Source organism: Physeter macrocephalus, chromosome 12 (genome assembly GCF_002837175.3).
Source record: "Physeter macrocephalus isolate SW-GA chromosome 12, ASM283717v5, whole genome shotgun sequence".
Classification (NCBI taxonomy): domain Eukaryota; kingdom Metazoa; phylum Chordata; class Mammalia; order Artiodactyla; family Physeteridae; genus Physeter; species Physeter macrocephalus.
The window spans coordinates 10515790-10534427 of NC_041225.1; the positions used below are offsets into that span (position 1 = coordinate 10515790).

The 18638-nt window shown below is 56.3% G+C and overlaps 1 protein-coding gene across 6 annotated transcripts in view; it reads left to right on the top strand.

Annotated features, from left to right (window-relative positions):
* The first annotated feature begins 7138 nt into the window (after positions 1-7138).
* ATOH8 (atonal bHLH transcription factor 8) overlaps positions 7139-18638 on the top strand; it is a 35613-nt gene continuing 24113 nt past the window's right edge. For 5 of the 6 annotated variants that reach the window (XM_007104775.4, XM_028497023.2, XM_028497024.2 and 2 more), the window contains exons 1-2: positions 7139-7989; positions 17442-17633. In XM_007104775.4, the coding sequence (XP_007104837.1) occupies positions 7234-7989; positions 17442-17633 (948 nt within the window). In that variant the 5' untranslated portion in view covers positions 7139-7233. Of the gene's footprint in view, positions 8027-17441; positions 17634-18638 lie in introns of all 6 variants that reach the window. The other variant, XM_055088886.1, reaches the window with a different exon arrangement.

Genomic DNA, 18638 nt, shown 5'->3' on the forward strand with positions numbered 1-18638 from the left:
CCTTCTCTAGGCTTCATAAGGGAGCAGGCGCCACTCCTCACTGCCACTTTCTGTCTCCTTTGGGTGGCAACGCAGACCATAAAGGGGATGCATAAGTGTGTGACAAGGAGAAAAGGGCTGGTGGTCGTTCCAGTTGTAAGTGGGTAGTGAGGGGAGGCCTTAACGAGGAGGTGACATAACAGGAGGCTGGGTGGAGGTAAGGGAGTGAGCTATGGGCATTTGTCAGGCAAGTGGTCTGCCTGGCCAGATCTCATTGACCTTCCAGCCTGGTTCAAATGCCTCTTCCTTCGGGAAGTCTCCCAGAGCAGTTCTGCCACGCTCGGAATTCCCGCAGCTTTCCCTACAGAGTGTATCACTTCGTGCTGTGTTTACAGCTCTTAACAGATTTGTATTATTTCTCTACTGGACCTGGAATGCCTTGAGGTGGATACCTTGTGCCCTCTCACCAGATGTTAGCTCCGTGAGGCAGGGGTTTTTGCTCTGTTCACTGCTGTATCCCTCAGTAGCTGTCTTTGTGCTGTAGGTGTAGACAGCCTCAGTAGGTGTCTACAAATGTGTGTTGAATTGTCACAGGTGGACCAAGTTGGAGATGGGAATCACTTGAGCTCCTGATGGCACACACCTCATTTCTCTGACCCAGTGCCATCATGAGGCCTGTCTCGGCCCAAGGTTTGTCAAGTGAATGAATGACTGTTGATTTGCACCCCTTGTCCCCCACTTTGTTTATCAGGCCAGGAGACACGAAACCAGAGAAAAGAGAGTGAATTCAACCAACCAGCAGTTCCCGGTGGTCAGAGCAGCTGTCCCTGGGACATGATCAACTCTGGATCCACTGGTTTCTTCTGTTAAAGCGGCTGGCTGACTAGTTGAGTCAGACCTGGTCCAAACTGAGCAGTGAGCCTTCATTCATTCAGTAAATATTTATTGAGTGCCTACTGTATACCAGGATTGTTCTAGATCCTGGGATATAGCAGTGAACAAGGCAGGTAAAGATCCCTGCCCTCATGGAGCTGACATTCTAGTGGGGGAGACAAATAAACAAAAAACCCAGTTATACACCTACAGACATAATATGTCAGATAATGGTAAGTAGTTGAAAAATTAAAGCAGGGAAGAGGTAGAGATATGGAAGAGGAGGGTATATGGGGTGCCCAGGGACAACCTCACTGAGAAGGTGACATAGAAACACCAGAAGGGGGTGAGGGAGTAAGCCACGAGTCTACCTGGGCTTCCTGGCATTCCAGGCCCGAGGAACAGCCAGTGCAAAGGCCCTGAGGCAGGAGGGAGCTTGCTGGGTATGTTCAAGGAGTAGCAAGAAGCCCAGTGCGCTGGGAGCAGAGAGATGGGGCGGGTGGTGGGGGAGGACTGAGGGGAAGAAGTCAGAGAGGAAAGGGGGGACCAGATGCCAACCTTGGCTCCTGCTCGAATGTTCCAGCTCTCTATTGCTTGCATACCAAATCACCCCAAAATGTAGTGGCTTAACACAACAATTCAGGATTCATTCCCATGGTTCTTGGGGATGACTGGGCTCAGCTGGGTGGTTCTCACTTAGGTTTTCCCATGTGGCTGTAGCCAGATAGAGGTTGGGGCTCGAGGCGTCTGAAGGCTCCCGTGAGCCAGGTGTCCTAGTGCTTTCCTCACTCACAGGTCAGGCACCACGCTGCTCCCCACAAGGCCTCTCTCTCCAGCAGAGTAACCTAGACTGCTCACACGGTGACTCAGGGCTCCCACTGGCATGAAGTTGAAACAGCCAGTGCCCTTAAAAGCACGGTGTCACTTCCACTGTCTCGGGCCTCCCTTAGCCAAGGCAGTCCGGGTTCCCGGGGTGCAGGAACAGACCCCTGTCTCCAAGCTTGCAGGGGGAGACGATTGCTGGCAGCTCCTAACACATCTGAGAAAAATAGGAAGTCACGGAGAGGTTTTGAACAGAGGAATGACATGATGTGTCCTAGGTTTCAGAGGACATCTGGCCAACTGTGTGGGAACCTGGCTCCTACCAGCCTGCTGTGCCAGGCTTCTCCTGGTGTTGAACCCCTTCTCTCCTGAGCCAATCCTCCCGTTTCCTCCCTGACCACAGAAGCTAGGACTAAGTGCACCCCACGGGCTCTGCCTGTTGCAGGGGAAACGGCTCCATTAACCACAGAGCATGTGCTCAGGGCTGAGAAGGTACACGCTAGCCCATCCCAGAGAGGGAGCCCCAGAGAGGGGCTGCTGAAGGCCCTCCTCGCTCCCTCCTGCCATGTCCTTATCTAGCCCCTTTCCCAGCCCCAAAGACTCTCTGAATTTTCCACAGCGGGGATGGTCACTTGGATAGAGCGAGGTAGGAGGAAGACTGGAGGGTGTGTCTGGAACAGCTTTCTGCCTGGATGTCTCATTTCTGTCTTCTGGATCCAGGATCCTGCTGGTTAATGGTGGCAGTGCAGACACTGTGACTGAAAGGTAGGGAGGAGCCTTGGGGGCCACCAGGCTCACTCCCTTGGGTGGTCCTATCCAGGGTGGCTATGAGCACAACTCTGGAAGGCACTGATTACATGCGTTCTGTTGCCTTCTGGCAGTCTAATTTCGGTTCTTCCTCCTTTTCTCGAATGGATGACATAGCCACTTTGGAACACTCTAGACTGCCGGAAATAGGGACTCCGGATTCAGGAATGTAGTGTTCCATGTAGCAAGTATCCAAGGTTCCATCTCATTTGGCCAAGAAGACGGCAATCTTGGGATGTCACCCTGCAGAGCTATCCTGTCCTCACCCATGGGTGGTGCATATGCACTAAGGAATTTCTGGGCAGGTTCCACCCAGCAATGCTAGGAGGGCACCAGTACTTGGATAAGACCTGGGATCCATATGCCTGAGACCATCAAATGTCCAGAGGCAGTGCCCCTGCCATCTGACCCTGACCTGGAAGGAGTTGGAGGGTCATTGAGCTGGTCCAAAGGAGGACCCTTGAGAAGAGGACAGCAAGAAGCTCGCCCAGGCTGGTGGCACATGCAGGGACAGCCAGGCTTCCAGAGAGGCCAGCCCTGTAGGTGGCCCAGTGACTCACCTCCCCAGATGCTACTCACTGAGGTCTCAGGAGGCAGCAAAACACAATGGTTCAAAGCTTAAGTTTTTGGGTCCGTCGGCCTGGGTTCAAATCTCACTTCTGTTATTTCCTTTCCATTGGCAAGTTTTTGTTTTGTTTTGTTTTTTGGTCTAGGAGCCTCAGTTTCCTTATCTGTAGAATGGGTTTACGTCCCTGGGTTGTTATAAGGATTTACTGAAATAGAGCCTGTAGTCACTCCCTGTGTGGTGGTGAGTTTTGCTGCCTGGCTTTCTAACATTTGTTCCCAGTGGCCTAAGCCCTAAGCTCTTGACTTCACTTCCCTTTCTAGTTTCATTCCTATTCCCTGGACCGGCCATACAGGGGATGTGGAACCTCCCAGTGGCATGATCATGCTGGCCCAGAGTAACCTCAAACACTTGATTCAGTGGGGGACGTTTTTAATGTAGGGCATAGGTTTTCTTTGGATGTCCGTGTTGTCCCATTCCAAACAGGGGGTGAGACCACCTGGAGCCTGGAGAGCCTTTTTATCCTGGAAATTCTATGAATTCACAAAATCCAAATTGCTGTCATTGCAGGGCTACCACTCCTGGCTCTAAATCCTTGTGGGGAGACGGCTATGTTGTGTGTAGTCCAGACCGTGTCATACCACCAGGGGGTGCTGGCAGGCTGATCTCCCTCCACTTCTCCAGGAGGCTGAGGGAAGGGAGCCCTGGGTGGCCGGTTTGCCCTTAGGCTGGGGGACCTTGGGCAGTTAGCCTGGACTTCGAAGGTCTGCCACCTGGTGGGCTGAGAATCACACTAACAGGGACCCTCACATCACTTGGGCCCTCCGGTTCCGGTACATGGCATTCCATCTTATGACTAAGGAGATAACGCTCAGATAACAAACTGCGGCTCAGAGAGGTGAAGGGGCTGCTCAAGGCCACACAGCTGGTGAGTGGCAAAACACTAGGCTAGCCTGATGCCAACCCCTGGGCCCCGCGATTTGACCAGCGGTAGAGGAAGCATGGCGAGGGGGAAGGAGCATGTCTTGGGAGATTGGCTGGGTCTGAGTCCCGTGCTACCTCCACCCAGTGCAGATGACCACTCCTATCCGCTCCCTTCTCTTCCTCCCACCCCTTGGGATCTCAGCGACCTTCTCCTCTGTTTTGGAAGACTTGGTGACAGGCTCAAGATCAGCGTGAGTGGAGCCTTCGCTATTCAACCAAGACACGTGATTTTCCTGGAGCACAGCCTGGCCTCTTTAGGGACAATTTTCAGTCCTGCCAAGAGACTTCTGCACGCCCTAACTAGCCATGGACGCCCCAGCCTTGCAAGTGCACCCCGAGCCTGGGGGGGGAAGTTGGGATGCGAGGCGCCTGGGCAGCTGTGCTAACGCAGGATGCGTAAGGCCACCGTCGTTCCACTTACGTACGAGGCTCAGTGCTGTACTTGCAGCCTCACTTAATCCTCATGCCGGCCCAATGAGAAAATATTACGATCTCCATTTTACAGAGGGGGAAACTGAGGCTCAGAGAGGACCTCAGCAGCTCTGGAGAGGGGGTCTTGGCTTTCCCCCCAACTCTGCCACCGACTGGCTGGGTGCATGAGGAGTGGGTAGGCTGGGGTCTCAGCTTCTGCTTGGGATCTGGAGAATGTAAAGGGCATGAAGCCTTCAGCAAAAGTTTCCCAGAAGACAGGGAGGAAGGAAACAGTGGCTTTTCCGGAGCTCACAAACCCAGGGGTTCAGGCAGGACCTCAGTGGAGGACAAGTTACAGCAATTCTTGTGAGTGACCACATGCAGAGGCCAGCAAGAGTGACAGGGGGCTGTGCTGACCAGCCAAGGCTTACAGGAGGAGGGGAGACTGGAGCCAGTCATCAAAGAGTGAGAAGAGTGTTCTCTTCAGAGGGTCCCGGGCTGGTGGGGGAAACAGAAGGTGGATGGGGACTCCTCTCTGGGGTTTACCCTTGGTCTTCAGGAGAGAGATAAGGTATGGGAAGATGCTGGGTGCCCAGGGAAGGGGGTGCCTCAGGAAGCACACATTGTATGATGCCGGACCCATCCCGGTGGAAAAAAATGAGGTTTTGCATTTACCATAGTCAGAAAACTGCATGCCTCTGCGCGTGTCCTTGTGTGAATGTTGACGTGTGAAGGGATGTTTGAAGTCTTATGTCAAAGTCCTTTTACATCTGTGATCTCTTTTTACTTCCCCAACTATCTTGAGAGGTTGGCTGGACAGAAATATCATCCTCAAGGACAGATTCAGAACCCCAGTGGGATGAACTGTCTTGCTCAGGGTCATGGAGCTTGATAGTTGAAAAGCCAAGTACAATCTATGCTCTTGCCCCTGAACCTTCTACCTGGACCCCCATCCTACCTCACAGGACACTGTATGGTACAGGTCACCATGTCATCTGCCCCCCCCCCAGGGCATTCTCCCCTAGAGGAGAGAAGGCACTCTGATGAACCCTGCATTTTCACAAGAAAAACCCCACCGGGTTTGGTGGGTCTGGGGATGAGAGTGAACGACAGAAACCAGAAAGACAAAGATTCCAGTGGCTGCAGAGGTCAGAGCCCAAGGCCAGGGTCAAGGGTCTATCTTCTCTCAAACTGCTTAAGGCAACCACCACCAAGGAGGAACTTACTACCACAGAGAAAGGACCTGCGAAGAGTGAAGGACCGTGTGCTGGTCCTCAGGGCAGCCTCCGGGAGGTGGGCTCGGGTGAGGGCCCACTAGTTTGTCCTTTATTTTCCCCCAGAATCTCCAGCGGGATGGCGCTGGGACCGAAGGTCTGGGCAGTCGACCTCTGTCCCCTGCCAATAACAGTGGGCACCTGCAAAGCTCTCACTTTGTGCCAGGCAGCTCTGAATGCTTTGCACATATATGCTCAGTTAATCTTCACAGCACCTCGGGAAGAAGGTACAATTGTTACTTCCATTCTACAGACGAGGAAAGGGAGGCACAGAGAGGTTCAGTGACTTGCCCGACGACACTCAGTTTGTAAGTGGCAGAGCTGGCATTTGAACCCGGGAAATCTGCCTCTAGAAGCTATTCTGCCTCTGTTATGAATAATAATAATAACCAAAGCTTCCATTTGACTGGTACCCCCTATGTACCTGGGGCTGAGTTCCCCACAGCAATGTAGCGGGCAACCTGCGGTGAGGTGACTTGAGATTCTCCCAGATGCTGCGTCTAAAGCCAAAGCTTCCACGCTGCTCGGCCTCTTTAACTCGCTGCGTGACCGTGGGAAAGCCCATTCCTTTTCAGAGCCTCAGTTTGCCTGGCGCTTAGGCCTTCTACTCCTGGTCTCTCTGCTGCAGCAAGTGACCCGAGCGGATGGGGCTGCGGTGCAGGGCGAGTGAGGGTCTCGGGCAACCCCAGCGCCTTTCCTTCCCTCGTCGACCTACCCCCACCCCCGCCCCCCCAGGAGAAGTCGCCATTCTGTTTCTTTCTCGATTGGCAAGCTGGGGTGGAGGGCTGGACGTGGAGGTGCTCGGTGCGGAAGGCGACGCTGCTTCACCGAGAGGTCAGCAAGGCCAGGGAGACAAGGCCCGGCTCTGATCAGGGGAAGGGCCGAAGGGCCCAGAAGGCATGTGCTCGGGAGCGGACTGTCCTCTGGGGAAAGAGAAGCGCCCCGGACTTGAGGAGGGGGCGGGGAGGGAGAGTCAGAGGACGCAGGTTGTGGGCAGAAGGGATGGGGGTGGGGGGAGGTGGAGAGGACGCGGACAAAGGAGGCGGCCGGCAGCCCAGCTGTTTTGAAAAATGCTTCCTGTTTCTTTAAAGGCGCTCGCGGCTCGGGCGGCCGGGGCTGGGGAGGCTGCGGCGGGAGCTGCCTCCTCTCCGGGCGGCGGCGCTGACTGATCTCGCGAATTGGGCTTCTGTGTAAACTGAGGCTAAACAAACACAGATGGAGCGCAGCGGGCGTTCTCCAGAAATGCTGGCACGGCGGCAGCGACTTCAGATGACACTCTGAGCGCTCCGGGAACGGACAGCCCGGCGGCTTCGCGGAGCCGGCGGCGGCGCAGCTGCCCCGGACGAGGGGGAGAAAGGGAGGGAGGGAGGGAGGGAGCGAGCAGGGGGAGAGCTGGAGACTCCGAGGCGCTGAGCGCCGCGGCCGCCCGGGCAGAGCCGGCGCGCAGCGTGTAGAGCGAGCGCGGCGGGCGCGCTTCCCGGGCAGCCCCACGCCCCTGCTTTGCGCGCTGCCCGCGCCATGAAGCACATCCCGGTTCTCGAGGACGGGCCGTGGAAGACCGTGTGCGTGAAGGAGCTGAACGGCCTCAAGAAGCTCAAGAGGAAAGGCAAGGAGCCGGCGCGGCGCGCGAACGGCTATAAAACTTTCCGATTGGACTTGGAAGCGCCCGAGCACGGCGCCGCCGCCACCAACGGGCTGCGGGACAGGACCCAGCGGCTGCAGCCGGTCCCGGCCCCGGTGCCAGCCCGGGTGGCGCCGGCCGTTCCCTCAGGTGGGGGCGCGGACACGGCCGGGGAGCGCGGGGGCGCCCGGGCTCCGGAGGTCTTGGACGCGCGGAAACGCGGCTTCGCCCTGGGCGCAGTGGGGCCGGGACTCCCCACGCCGCCGCCACCGCCGCCGCCTCCAGCGCCCCAGGGCCAGGTACCTGGGGGTCCCGAGGCACAGCCTTTCCGGGAGCCCGGCCTACGTCCCCGCATCTTGCTGTGCGCACCGCCAGCACGCCCCACGCCGTCGGCGGCCCCTGCTCCCCAGGAGCCCTCAGTGCGCCCGGCCCCCCCCACGCGCCCTGGGGAAAGTTCTTACTCGTCAATTTCACACGTAATTTACAATAACCACCCGGATTCCTCCGCGTCGCCTAGGAAACGGCCGGGCGAAGCTACAGCCGCCTCCTCCGAGATCAAAGCCCTGCAGCAGACCCGGAGGCTCCTGGCGAACGCCAGGGAGCGGACGAGGGTGCACACCATCAGCGCAGCCTTCGAGGCGCTCAGGAAGCAGGTACCGGCTCCCAGCCACACACCCTCACTGCGCCCGGGTATGACTGCGGGAGTGGGTGGGTAAGTGGCGGGGGGACTTTAGGGAGAATGAGGGCGTGGGTAAGCGGCAGGTTGTCCCCGCCCGGTCGGCCCCAGGGCCCAGACAGGTTTGGGTCCTCCTGGGGCAGTGACCTTTGCCACAGCGTTGGTACGGCTCTTAGTCTGCAAAGTGGGGGTGAAGGTTCGAGATCTCTGGCTCGGGCACGCCCTGGTTACAGCCACCCCCATCCCCCCTGGGGTGACTCTGTCTGCGCGTCTGACTTCACCCCTCATAGTTCACTTTTATGGCAGCGAATATTTATCTCCCGGAGTCCCTTGGGCGCGGTGGGGAGTGGAGAGGGGCAATGTGGGAATCTGTCTCCGGCGGGGAAAGGGGGAAGACCCTTACCCTTCCGGCAATTTGGCGTGGTCTTGGAGGCCCGGAATGCTGCGGAGGGGTGGTCCTGGTTTTGCCAGAACATAAGGGTCCCGCATTCCGCGGGAACCTGTCAACCCCTCCTCAGCCCCCACCTCCCAGCAGGGAATGCCCCTGAACTCAGGTTACTTCTGCGCTCTGCACCCCTCGCTCCTGGTGTCCTTAAGGACCCGCGGTACAAGCCTGAGCCCCCTCTGCAGGGGAGACCTCAGGAATTGGCTGGAGAGAGCCTTCCCAGGAGATCCCCTCCACTGCTGCCCTTCGCCGCCCGCGCATGCTGAAGCAGGCAGGTCTGCTGAGGGGACTGATTGGTTCGGGGAATCTTCAGAAACTAGTTCTGGGGTGGGTTAGGGGCTTCTTAGTTTGGGGCAGGTGGGGGCTGTCCTCACCAGACACTGTCTTCTGGGGCCGATGGGAAAGAATATTTGTCCAAGAATTACCCATAGTGGGGAGTGGCAGTTTTACAATTCCACTTAGACAAGATTGAGACTGCCCTGGGATTCTAGGCTGCTCATTTTCACAGAGCGGAGATCTAAGAGTGTGGTAAGTGCCCCCTGCCCCCACCCCACACAGGGCATGGGGAAGGGTTGGGGCGGTGGATGTGACTGGTTTGAATGGTCAGGATTTTTGCTTGCTCTGCAGCTGACTTCCTGTGTGACTTCAGGAAAGTTACTCACCCTCTCTGGGCTTTAGCCAACAACAAAGGATTTCAGAAAACATGATCTTCTTTTTGGATCACACTCTCTCTTCTTCCTCCTGTGGGTGGGGCAGGGAAGGTGCTTGTGTCCATCCATGGGAAGGGAATTAAACTCCTAGGGAAAAGAATTTCTATGACTTTTGAGCTAAAGTGTCACATTTGGGCTTGAGTAAGATGATTGGTCAGTGAGGTGGAGTGGAGTGGAGGAGTCAGATAACTGTCATAGACAGTTGGGACCTTGGGCAGTGGGCCCAGTGGAGAATTCAGTTTCACGCTCAGGCAGTGGCTCTGTGTCAGAGGGTGGCAGCCTGGAGGGCATCCTGCTACCTGCCGCCCAGGATGGAAGGATGAGATGGCAGAGAGATGACTGTCCACCTGCTCACCTTGCAGCTAGGGCAACCCCTCTCAGATTGGGGAGGCCACGTGCCAGAGCATCACAGCTGGTGAGAGGAAGGTCAGGGCTGGCACCTAGGTCCTTTAACTGACAGTTCAGCTTCCTTTTTACTCCTCCAGCTGCCTCTTTCAGTTCTGAGAAAGTATTCACAGTCTCTGTGTGTTCAACGACATCTCATTTGTCCAGTGGCTTTAACTTCTTTCAGTAATAAATTCCATCTTATTTGATCTTAACATCCCTGTCGGTTGAATTAGCTTTCCATTTAATGGAATGGAAAACTGGGGCCTGGAGAAAGAAGGAAGGAAACGCTTCCAAGATCACCTAGTGGGTTAGGGAAGGTGACAGAAGTTTCTTCTGGAATGCCCGCCTGGCCAAATGCTTCTCACAATGTCAGCTGTATTATCGCTGTGGGCCCTGCACTCACGGTGTTGTTAAGTCGGAAGGTGGGTGTACACATGGCTGACTCTCTGAGATGAGATTGTTAATCGTGGTTTCCTTTCACTTCTGTCCTTCTTGTGCGGAAGTTCTATATAAGAGGGACAAATTCAGGGAGAAAGTGTGCACACACACACACACACACACACACAGGTACACACAGCTGTACCTATACACACGATCAGTACACGTGCCCAAGCACACACAAATGCGTGATCAGAAGCGCCTGCTCCGGTTTGTTACCCCCCTTGCCCAGTCCATCTGTCTCTTCCCCAAAAAGGCTGCTGGTGGGCACCGGTCTATTGTCTGGGAGGGAAAGAAATATCGCTAGGGCACACTCACCATGTCCACATCACAGCCCCCATCCGATGGGGAAAGTCCTGTGTCTCAGAGGCGCTCCTTCCTCCTCTGGACCTCAGTATCCCACCTGTAGAAAGTGCGCACGTGAATACGCACACACACTCGTGTGCGTATGTGTGTGTGTGCCCCTGTCCAGGCAGGCTATGACTCTGGATCTAGGCTTAGGCTTGACTGTCTGCAATGGACCCTGGGAAAGGAGGGTAAGGAAGAAGGATATTTTTTCCTGAAATGAGGCCGTGGCTGTCGCAGCACCGAGGTCAGTTCTGGGACTGTGGCTCTGGTTTGGGGCTTCATTTCTTTGAGCAGCTTCCTGGTACGGTGAAAAGAGCACTGGGCGGGGAGGCCGGAGGCCGGAGATTGAGTTATACCTCTGCTGTATGCGTTCTGTGTGACCGTGGACAAGTCACTTTCCCTCTCTGAGCCTCAGTTGCTAAAGTTGGAAAATGGTGATAATGTTTACCTCATACACCGCTTCTCTGCAGAGAGCGAATGAAGAAAGGAATGGGGCCCGTAGGAGGAATGAACATTTCTTGAACGTCTGCAACGTCCTCAGTGCTGGGCAAAGGCCTTGACAGATGTAGAAATAAGAATTCTGTAATCATTTTAATAATAATCATAGGGCTTCCCTGGTGGCGCAGTGGTTGCGCGTCCGCCTGCCGATGCAGGGGAACCGGGTTCGCGCCCCGGTCCGGGAAGATCCCACATGCCGCGGAGCGGCTGGGCCCGTGAGCCATGGCCGCTGGGCCTGCGCGTCCGGAGCCTGTGCTCCGCAACGGGAGAGGCCACAGCAGAGGGAGGCCCGCATACCACACACACACACACAAAAATAATAATAATAATAATAATAATCATAGAAACTGCCATTTATCAGATGCTTCCTTTGTACTGGGTCGTGTGCTTAGCATGTTATGCATATTAGTGCATTTAATGAAGTAGGTATTGTTCCCACCCCCCCAGCCACCCGCCCTCATTCCCACCCCTGTTTCACGGATGGTGAGGCCGAGGTTCAGGGAACTTCTGTAAGTTGGTGGAGGTCTTGCAGCCTTTGGCCACCGCATGAGGACTCCTGGGTTTTGCACTGCATGCCTCCCCGGCCTGCCATTCACTAGGCTTCAGGGTGCCAGCGCCCTCCCGGGCGTGGTGCAGTCACAGCCTGCGTGGCTGTGTGCCGCTGTCATTGCAGAGCCTGGATTCGAATAGGAGTCAGCGAGTCGCTCCAGGGCCCAGGCTCCTGACGGCCCCGCTCTTCAGCCTGGTGACCACCCCGGAGCTGTCCACCCCCAGCAGGGGGAAGCCAGACAGTCTTCTGTGTTGTCCAACCCATCATGCTCTCACCCAGGAAGGGAATGGGAGTGGGGGGCCGCTTGGCCATGAGAAGTGCAGGTGGGGGAGAGGGAGGCCCCCTGGCAGCGGGGCCAGGGGTGTGTGTATGCGGGGCAGATGGTCAGGCCGCAGCACATGCCACCATCCCAGCTGCTCGGGGCCCTCCCCGCCGCCTCACGTGAAGGCAATGTGTGCATAGCTGGGCCTGGCCCATGTGCAGGGCTGCTCCGGGCCGGGTGGGAGAGGGTCCAAGGGAAAGCCTGGCCTTGCTGGGCAGGTGAGGGGAGGGGCCAGAGCTGTGGGCCTCGGCCTCCCCCGCAGAACCTTCTGGTTCACAGGCTGTGCTCACCCCCGGGGCATCTGGTGTGTGTGCAGATCTGTGCAGATTTCCTCTCTCCCCGAGAAGCACAAAGCCCCTCAGCATTGATGGAGGAATGGCAGCCTAGTCAGGCAGAGGCCTGGGGCAGCAAGGGGGAGCCCTCAGGACCTGCTGAAGTGCCAAACCAGTGGCCCCCTCCTCTGCTGCCCCTGGAGTGTCAGGGAATCCTCAACAGGTGAACTCAGGATGGCCCAGGAGGGAGCATGAGGATGGCACCCCCAGCCCAGCACCTCCCTCAATCTCAGACCCCATAGGATGCCAGGGGCCCATGGCCCCACTGCAACCTGTACCCGCCTCCTCAGGGAATGGGGGACGGACCTGCTTGCATCCAGATGGGAGAGGGGTGACAGAAGCCTCTCTCCTGCCCGCTCGCATCCAGTCACCAGGACAACAGCTTGTTGAGCCTCGGTGCATGGGGTGAAGTGCCTTACCTGGCCCTGTTGTCGTGCTGCCTTCCCATTTCACAGATGGGGACGCTTACAGAGGTGGAGTGAGTGACCAGGATTTGTCCTGTCTGGCCCTGGGCCATGGCTCTTAACTACTCAGACCCAGGTTCTCGGGGTCCAGCCTCGTTGCTGTGTAGCAGGTTGGGATTTTGTTTAAATAGAACTCGACAAGGACCTTGAACAGCTCTGTGTAGCGCGGTTTCATCCCAGTGAGCCAGCACTCACTGACACGAGCCGCCGATTAGAGAAGAATGTCAAATGGAATCAAGTGCTCAGCTGTGTGCCGGGGATGCAGTGATGTTGGAGCTCTGTGGGTCCAGGAGTCTCAGTGGGCATCTTGGGTTGGGTCTGACGCGGGGGTAGGAGTTGGCACAGAGGCAAGAGGGTGGAGAACTTCCAGGCCTCCCCTGCATTGGCTGGTTGGTTCCTGGCTTTGCTTTTCTGTAGCGCCTCCCTACATCTGCCCATGGCGATTCCATTCTGAGGTAGCAGGTATTCTGATACCCATTTTATCGGTGAGGAAACTGAGGTCCCCTAAGGTTGTGGACCTAAGATCGCGTGGATGGCCCGGGGTAGAGCTAGGTCCTCAGCATCCCAGGCCAGTGCCCTTCCTGCTTTTTCCCGCTTGCTGGAGCCAGGAGAGGGTCCAGCGTGGGGTAGGTGGGATGGAATCTTTTAGGGGCACGTGGGACCTGGTGAAAAATCCCTATCCTGCACCTGCTCCTCTGAAGCGTAACAGTTCTTGTGGGGTGAGCGTGAGGCAGGTCTTTTGACTTTACAGGAAGTTTTGCCGCCTGTCAGCAGCTGGAGCCGAGTGGCCCTGCTGCCTCCTTTGGCTTCTGTCCTCCGCCCAGGCTGAGCAGATGACTGCTGTGTGGTCTCCGGCAGGTGGTGGGATGGCTGGGCTCTGGGCCTCGCCGTGGATGCTCAGAGAGGTAACGCACCAAGGCTGGGGTCCCGTGGACTCCAGAACTCTCCATCCCCTGCTCAGAAGGGTGGGCTGCCCACCTCCCCACCATAGGCTATAGATGCTCATCCATACCCCCAAGCCGTTGCTTCTGGCTGATTGGAAAGAGCCCAGCTAAGGTGTGAGTTCAAAACCCAGCTCATCTTTCATCAGCTGAGAGATACAGGAAGTTCTTACCCTCCCTGGGCATCAAATGCTTCTCTGTAAAGTGGAAGTCGTCATTTCCACCTCACGGCGCTGTTTAAAGATGAATTATATTCACAACACCCAGCCCTCTGCCTGGCCTTAGTAGATCACAAGAAACAGCAAGGGGGTGACCTGGTTCCAAGAGTCATCCAGGGTACCCAGGCATTATTCCCACTCTCCAGATAAGAAAACTGAGGCTCAGAGAGGTGAAGCTACCTGTCCAAAGTCACCCCGCTGTTTGGGATTCAGACCAGCTCTTTCTGCCTTACCTTCTTGACCTACCTCCTAGAATCAGATCCTCATAGGCCAGGGTGCCTCTGAGCTGGGCTTTCGGGGGCCCAGTTGCTGCATCCTGGGCCGTGGGCACCAGGATCCCCACCGCTGGTGGCGGGAGTTTGGAGAGCTCAGTGGCCAAGCTCCTGGTGGGAGCTTGGAGAGCCCGCCTTCCTTGGGCGATAAACACACGAGCTTCTGGCTCCAACCAGGTCACTCTTAGCTGAGTGACCTGGGGCCCAATATGTCACCTCTCTGTTTCCTCATGTGCAGATGGGGTAACAATCTTTATTTGGCGGAAAGTTTCAATGGGCTAAAACTACCTGTAAATAGTGACCCCGGTGCCAGGTAAACAACCAGAGCTCAGTAGATGGGTTTGGTTTTTTTTAAACTCCACAGTTGCTTCTCAACTTATTTATTTTATTTATTTATTTTTGGCTGCATTAGGGCTTCGTTGCAACATGATGTAGGGCTTTCTCTAGTTGCGGCGAGCTGGGGCCACTCTTCGCTGCGGTGCACGGGCCTCTCATTGAGGCGGCTTCTCCCGCTGCGGAGCATGGGCACCAGGCGTGCGGGCTTCAGTAGTTGTGGCACACGGGCTTAGTTGCTCCGCGGCATGTGGGATCTTTCCGGACCAGGGCTCGAACCCGTGTCCCCTGCACTGGCAGGCGGGTTCTTAACCACTGCGCCACCAGGGAAGCCCCCTCAATAGATGGTTTTCTTGTTAGACCTGGACTTTGACACAAGCAGTGGGACAGAGTGACAAATCTGGGGCAAAACTGGCTCAGAACTTGGCACGGGAGCCCCTAGGTCGGCCTTGACCTCATCTGTTGCTCTGTGGTCCTGCAATGGCCCTGGATCCCCATGTGCAGATCCCTTCCAAGATCCCTGCTCCCTGCTGGCAGAGAAGCCCAGCTGCTCAGGGCCCAGGGCTCAAAGAGCTGGGTAACTCCCAGCATGGCCTCTGGGTAACAGCACACTAGGACCTGTGTCACAGAGCTGTGCCCGGTGTCCAGAGCCTCCACCAGGCAGACACTCCCTCCCTGGGTGCAGGGGAGGCAGAGGTGCTAGTCTGGTCCCTGAGACCCATGCTCCTGCCCCAGGGAACCTTTCTGTGCCACAGACCTTATTTATTTGTTCAGGCTGATAAAGCAAGATTCTCTGGACTCTGGATGAGAACAGGCAAAGTGCATTGTTCTGCAGGCTTTTCTCAGATGGGTTTGGAGCTGTGGCCAGGGCTGGGAGGGGGAAGGGGAATGCACAGGAGTTGGTGGTCCCTGTGTCACCTCCCTGCCCCTCCCTGTGTTTCCTGGCCTGGTGAAGGGCAACTCCTTGGCTGCTAGAGGATTTTGAAAGGTGACAGCAAACCTCACCTCGGGCCTGTGGTCTCAGGACCCCCAGGGGGTGGGGAAGGAGCAGGCACTCTGTCCTGGCTCCAGATCTCCTGCTTCTCACCCTCTCTGGAGCCCCTCTTTAGAGACCCTCTGCAACACCCACCGTAATAATGTCACTGACTTGTATCAGGCCTTACTCTGTGCAGCGCATAAGCCATCTCCTTTAGTCCTTACCGAGCTGTGTGGTCAGTCCTGTTAGCAATATGACAAGGACACCTAGGCTCAGAACGGTTATGTCTCTTGCCCAGGGTTTGTAGCTAGAGCCAGGAGTTAGCCCAGGTGACCAAAAGGTGTACGAGCTTCACCTCTGCACCAAATAACTAAATCTTTATCCTCAGAGAATTTTGGGAATTCCCTGGCGGTCCAGCGGTTAGGACTCCATGCTTCCATTGTAGGGGGCGCGGGTTCAATCTCAGGTCCGGGAACTAAGATCCTACAGGCTGAGCGGCGTGGCCAAAAAAAAAAAAAAAAGGAGAGAGAGAGAGAACGGTTTTGAACCCAGTTCTAAACCTTCTGGAGTCACCTGATAGATATGGAGGGAGAGCATTCATTTGTTCATTCATTCCCTCAGTCAACAAACCCTTTGGAGGCCGATGATGGGCAGGAGGACATGGGCTAGGCTCTGCATACAGAGGCCTTCCCCTGACAGCTCACACAGAGACTGACCATTAAATGAGTCACAGTAATCAGGAGTTAAGGACAGATGGCGGCTATTAGAGCACCATCAAGGGGAGGCAGCCCTAGTCCCCGGGGTAGGGTTGGGTAGGAGGTCAGGGAAAGCTCCTGGACGAAGTGAGCTTTAGCGTGAGATCAAGATGTTGACGTGTTTAGGGTCCTCGTCTGAAGCGGCTCTCTTGATTATGCTTTCTTGACCGCAGCGCTGCTGACATTTTGGGCTGGGTCGTTCTTTGTTGTGGAGGCATCGTAGGATCCTGAGCGTTGTAGGATGTTTAGCAGCTGGCCTCTGCCCACTACAGGCCAATAGCCCCTCCCCGCCTGCTCCCCGGTGGTGACGATCAAGAATGTCTGCAGACATTGCCAGCTGCCCCTAAGGGACAACATTGTCCCCGGCTGAGAACCACTGGTCCGGAACAGTGCCCGGCATACTTGTTGAGTGGTCCCTGCAAGGCGCCCCACTCTCTGTGGGCTGAGGGTTAGTACCAGGTATCCGTGGTAGGGATGGAAGCTGCGTGTAGATCCTGGAGAGCCATAGAGAGGAGGATGCCGCAGCCTTGGTTGCGGTGCACATTTGGGCCATCTAGGTGAACGACGCATCGGAGCAGCTCTACCGGTTGGCACCTGTCAGGTGGACTTTGTGGTGATGTCTCCGTGTTACGACACAGAACTCTGCTGCAGTCTTTGTAGCTTTTTGCTCAAGCAGCAGGAGCATTGGTGGACAATGTTAGAGACTCCATCGCTTCACCCATACAAATCTCTGTGCCATTAGTGAGTGTCTAGTTGGTGATGAATGTCAAGGCTGTCAAGTCTGGTTGGGGCTGTCCTGTTGCAATGCCCAGCAGCACCCCAGGTCCAGAGGGCAGAAAGAAAAAGAGAAAAGCAAAAGAAAGCCAATCATGTGTGGGCTCCCCAGCTGAGCACTGGTATTTTGCTTCTGGTCCGTTCCCAGAGTCCCGGGCACCTAACTCTGCTCTGACGTTATAACATCACTCTTGAGTGTAAGTTCTCTGATGGCAGACCCGAGTTATTATTTGTTGTCGGACCCCAAGTGCCCAGCAAGACAAGTGCCACTGAATGAGTAAATAGACCCTCAGGGCTAAAAAACATCGGTTCTCTCTGAGAGATTCCTTCTCAGGGAGGGAGGCGGGTGGAGCCCTGCCCTGGGGGAACTCACTGTGCTTTCGTGCTCCCTGTCGTTCGGGCAAGAGCTAAGTCTCGGTCTCTTCCCCTGTGACTTGGGAATGTGGATGCCTCCCAAGGTTGTGTGTGTGGAAACGGCGGGTGCTTAGGACAGGGAATAAAATCCGGGTTGAGGGATTAGATGGGCCCCCTCTGCCGCCCTGCAGTCCCCTGTCCGGCGGTGCAGATGTCAGCGTGAGGGGCCCTACACCTGCCTGGCTGAGGTGCCCCCGGGCCGTTCTCAGCAGAGACCCTGGCAGCCCCTCCTGACGCCTTCTCACCCTCCAGGTGCCATGTTACTCATATGGGCAGAAGCTGTCCAAGCTGGCCATCCTGAGGATCGCCTGTAACTACATCCTGTCCCTGGCGCGGCTGGCCGACCTCGACTACAGCGCCGACCGTAGCAACCTCAGCTTCTCCGAGTGTGTGCAGCGCTGTACCCGCACCCTGCAGGCCGAGGGCCGTGCCAAGAAACGCAAGGTACGTGCCAGCCACGCAGGCAGCAGCCTCCTGGGAAGACAGAGAGGTGGGGACAGGAACCTGGGGAGCCCCTCACTCCCCCAGGCTTCCAGAGGGACCGGTGAGCTCGGCCTTTAGGAGCTTTGCTGGGGTTCGTGCCAGCTTCAGGGCTCCTCAGGCCCCTGGGACTGTGTGTGACTCTACTCCTGGGAATGGGGCTGCTGGGTACCTGGGACAGTCACCCTGGGCCTGCGTTTGTTCATCACTTAAATGAGGAGGACAGCTTATCTCTGAAGCTCTTTCTGGCCTTACATGCTCTTAGGATGAATCCCCCAGGCGACCCCTGATTGATGTCATTTCAGGGTGTGTTTCGGTAATGTGACTTGGCCTGTGGGTTACCTGAGGCCACGCATCAAGGCACGTGATATTCATTCATTCATTCATTCATTCATTCTGAAGAGATTTACTGAGCCCCGGCCATGTGCCACGCTTGCCGGGCAGGGGTATAAAAATGATAAACATATGGTCGCAGCACCCCTGCAGCTCACAGGATGCTCAGAGACCCTCTTGCCTGTGGATAAGGGCAGAAGAGTGTAGTAAAGGAGGCCCCGGAGGCCTGTGCTGGGGCAGGGAAGGCGAGGCAGAGCAGGGACAGGTTACCTCTCCTGCCCAAGGGAGTTTGAAAGGTCATCTTTGTGTAAGTGGTGTTTGAGCTGGGATTAGCAGGACAGCCAGGAGGTCACCGGGCAGATGAAGCAGGAAGAACATCTGAGGCAGAGAGAACGGCCTGTACAAAGCCTGATGTGCTTGGAGAAATACGGGCAGGAGGAAAGTGTCGGGCACAGCTATGCTTCCCACATGGCCTAGGCTTCCAGCATTTCCAGTTGGGGGTCATTGCCAGGCTGTGCAGAGCAAGGCTTATGGCAACCCTCTGGATCTCTGTGCCCACGAGGCTAGACGGAGAGAGACGGAGGGTGGGACCCAGTCTGCATCCATGAAGAGGGTAGAGGTGGTTAGAGACGCCTG